Source organism: Helobdella robusta (assembly GCF_000326865.2).
Source record: "Helobdella robusta unplaced genomic scaffold HELROscaffold_99, whole genome shotgun sequence".
Lineage (NCBI taxonomy): Eukaryota > Metazoa > Annelida > Clitellata > Rhynchobdellida > Glossiphoniidae > Helobdella > Helobdella robusta.
Genome location: NW_008705557.1, coordinates 330,281 through 333,267, shown reverse-complemented (window position 1 = coordinate 333,267; position 2,987 = coordinate 330,281). Strand labels below are relative to the sequence as shown.

At 37.2% G+C, this 2,987-nt stretch overlaps 2 protein-coding genes across 2 annotated transcripts in view; one reads left to right on the top strand and one right to left on the bottom strand.

Annotated features, from left to right (window-relative positions):
- HELRODRAFT_116769 (hypothetical protein) overlaps window positions 1–1,552 on the top strand; it is a gene marked incomplete at its 3' end in the record, with an annotated part of 3,036 nt that extends 1,484 nt beyond the window's left edge. Inside the window, exons 3-6 of the mRNA XM_009033827.1 lie at window positions 6–149; window positions 367–504; window positions 826–945; window positions 1,232–1,552. Coding sequence (XP_009032075.1) covers window positions 6–149; window positions 367–504; window positions 826–945; window positions 1,232–1,552 — 723 coding nt within the window. The remainder of the gene's footprint in view (window positions 1–5; window positions 150–366; window positions 505–825; window positions 946–1,231) is intronic.
- A 1,123-nt stretch (window positions 1,553–2,675) lies between these two features.
- Window positions 2,676–2,987, bottom strand: part of HELRODRAFT_183126 (hypothetical protein) — a gene marked incomplete at both ends in the record, with an annotated part of 11,026 nt that continues 10,714 nt past the window's right edge. Inside the window, one exon of the mRNA XM_009033826.1 lies at window positions 2,676–2,714. Coding sequence (XP_009032074.1) covers window positions 2,676–2,714 — 39 coding nt within the window. The remainder of the gene's footprint in view (window positions 2,715–2,987) is intronic.

Below are 2,987 nucleotides of genomic sequence, written 5' to 3'. Positions count from 1 at the left end.
ATTAGAAATCCACGGGGCCAGCATCTCGCAGGGATGTGCTGGATCAGTCCGGTAGGGATGTGGTGGCGGCCGGGTACGCCCTGTATGGCAGTGCCACCGTGTTCGTCATGTCGGCTGGCAATGGTGTTCACGAGTTTATCCTTGATCCTGTGAGTCTGACGACGACGATGATGACGTCATCGTCCATTGTACATTGTCCATCCATCCATACATACATACATACATACATACACACATACATAAATACATACATACATAATCCATCCATACATACATACATATAAACATACATATATACATTTAATTTCACAGCTACGCACAGTCTCTCACACACACTCTCACACACGTACACACACACATTTGCAGACGATAGGCGAATTCATACTGACAAGTTATTCCATGAGAATTCCGAGCGCTGGTCGAATGTACTCCATAAATGAGGGTTACTCCAAGTACTGGTACGCTCCGATACAGCGGTATGTACGTTCCCTTAAATACCCCAAGGTATGTTTTCGTGTGTGTGTGTGTTCGTTTGTGTGTGTGTTTTTATGTGTGTGTGTTTTTATGTGTGTGTTTGTGTTTGTTTGTATGTGTTTGTTTGTGTGTATGTGTGTGTTCGTTTGTATGTATGTGTGTTTTTATGTGTATGTATGTGTGTGTGTGTGTTTGTGTGTATGTGTTTGCATGTAGGTGTGTTTTTGTGTATGTGTTTGTACGCATGTGGGGTTTTTACAGAACTAAAAGTAAATAAAAAAACTTTTTTTCTTTTAGGAATTTCCAAATTTTTGGATCCTAAAAATAACCACCTTCTATTTATATAACCAGGACGGGAAAGACCCGTACTCCGGAAGGTACATCGGGGCGATGGTGGCTGACGTGCACAGGACCCTCAAGTATGGCGGGATCTTTATGTACCCCGCCACTAAAGATTGCCCCAGAGGGAAGGTTCGTTCGTGTGTGTGTGTGTGTATATGTGTGTGTTCGTTTGTATGTGTGTGTGTGTGAATTCTTATTAGAAGTACACTCGCCATACTCATGTATAAATATAGAAACACATAGGCACACATATGTACACCCATACACACAAACACTCAAACGGTCGAACTCTCTTTCTCTCGCTTTCCTCTCTCTCTCTCTCTCTCTCTTTCTCTCTCTGTCACTCACACACATATATTCTCTCTCTTTCTCACACACACTTACACACCACAGACACACACACACACATTTGCAGTTGCGCCTAATGTACGAGTGCATCCCGATGGCATTCCTGGTGGAGCAGGCAGGGGGGCTGGCCGTGACCAACCCCGCAGGGTCCCTCGTCAACGTGCTGGAGGTCAACGCAGGGTCATCGGTCCACCAGCGCATCCCCGTCTTCATGGGCTCCAGAGGGAACGTCGAAGAGATGATTGCGTGCTTCCAGTGTGTCATGAACGGAGATTGCGATGATGATGATGGTGGTGGTGGTGGGAGTGATGGTGGTGGTGGGAGTGGGCGTGATGGTGGTGGTGGGAGTGATGGTGGTGATCGTTGGGGAATAGATAGGAAGAAATGATGATGGTGATGATGGTGGTGGGGGTCATGGTGATGGTAGCGATGATGATGATGATGGTGAATATACATTGAATTACATAAACATGAATGATTGGAAAGATAGATGAGCGAATGAAATAAACAACAGACACACACACACACAAACATACACACACACATACATACACACACACACACATACATACACACATTCATACGTTCATTCATTCATATTTTAGTTCAGTTATTTATCATTATTACATTATTACATTATTACTCTAACATGAAAAGATTGAAGTCATATTAAAATATTTAAATTAGAATAATTATTCTCATCAATATTATCACGAAAGTTATTTAAATATAGCCTTTAAATAATTAAATAAATAAATATTATATACATATATATATAATTAAATTTAATTATAAAAATAATTATAAAAACAACATTTTCATGTAGTTTTTAATTTATGACTGGCAAATGTATAATTGACGAAGTTTCTATCTGTGTGTGTGTGTGTGGTGTGTGTGTGGTGTGTGTGTGTATGTGTGTATGTATGTGTGTGATCTTACCAGCAGTGAGAATGTATGTGTGTAAGTGTGGCGTCTTATCATTTCATCCATCCATTCATTTTGTGTGTGTATGTGTGACTGTGAGTAACATCTTATCATTCATACATCCATTCATTAATTCATTCATTCATTAATGCATTCATTCATCCATCCATCCATCCATTCAATTTCATGTGAATGTATGTGTGTGTGCGTGTGCGCGCGTGTGTATATATGTTTTGGGTACAAAGTTCTGTATACTTTCCGTCATAAAATAATTATTATATATAATATAATATATAGTGGTCTATATAATTTATATATATATGTATCATATATTATATTTTTATAATATAATCTATAATATTATATATAATATAAATTAATTATCTTTAAATATTAAATAACAAGAGGATAAATTGACATCATAATTTTTTTTTCTTCCTAAATGACTGCTTCATTTTCTCCCAGTTCATCTTCATATTATAATTATATTAATTATATAATATAATATTATAGTATAATATAATTATACTATAGTATATAATTTATTATTATTTTTATTATGTTATAATTATTTATAATTTTTCCCTTCACAATTCCTTGACGTATGTTAATGGAAAGTATCCTATCTGTGGGTTGGTGGGAGTTGAAAGTTATTTGCGTGGAGGATTGTGTGTGTGTGTGTGTGTGTGTGTGTGTGTGTGTGTGTGTGTGTGTGTGTGTGTGTTACTCTTTCGATATGTTCTTTCATTCATTCATTCATTCATTCGTTTGTTTATTTGTTCAGCTGTTCATTCATTCATTTGTCTGTTCATTCATTCATTTGTTCATTCGTTTGTCATTTTCCTTCCCCATTCATTCATCCATCAATTCATTTTTCATTCAATCACCCATCATCATCA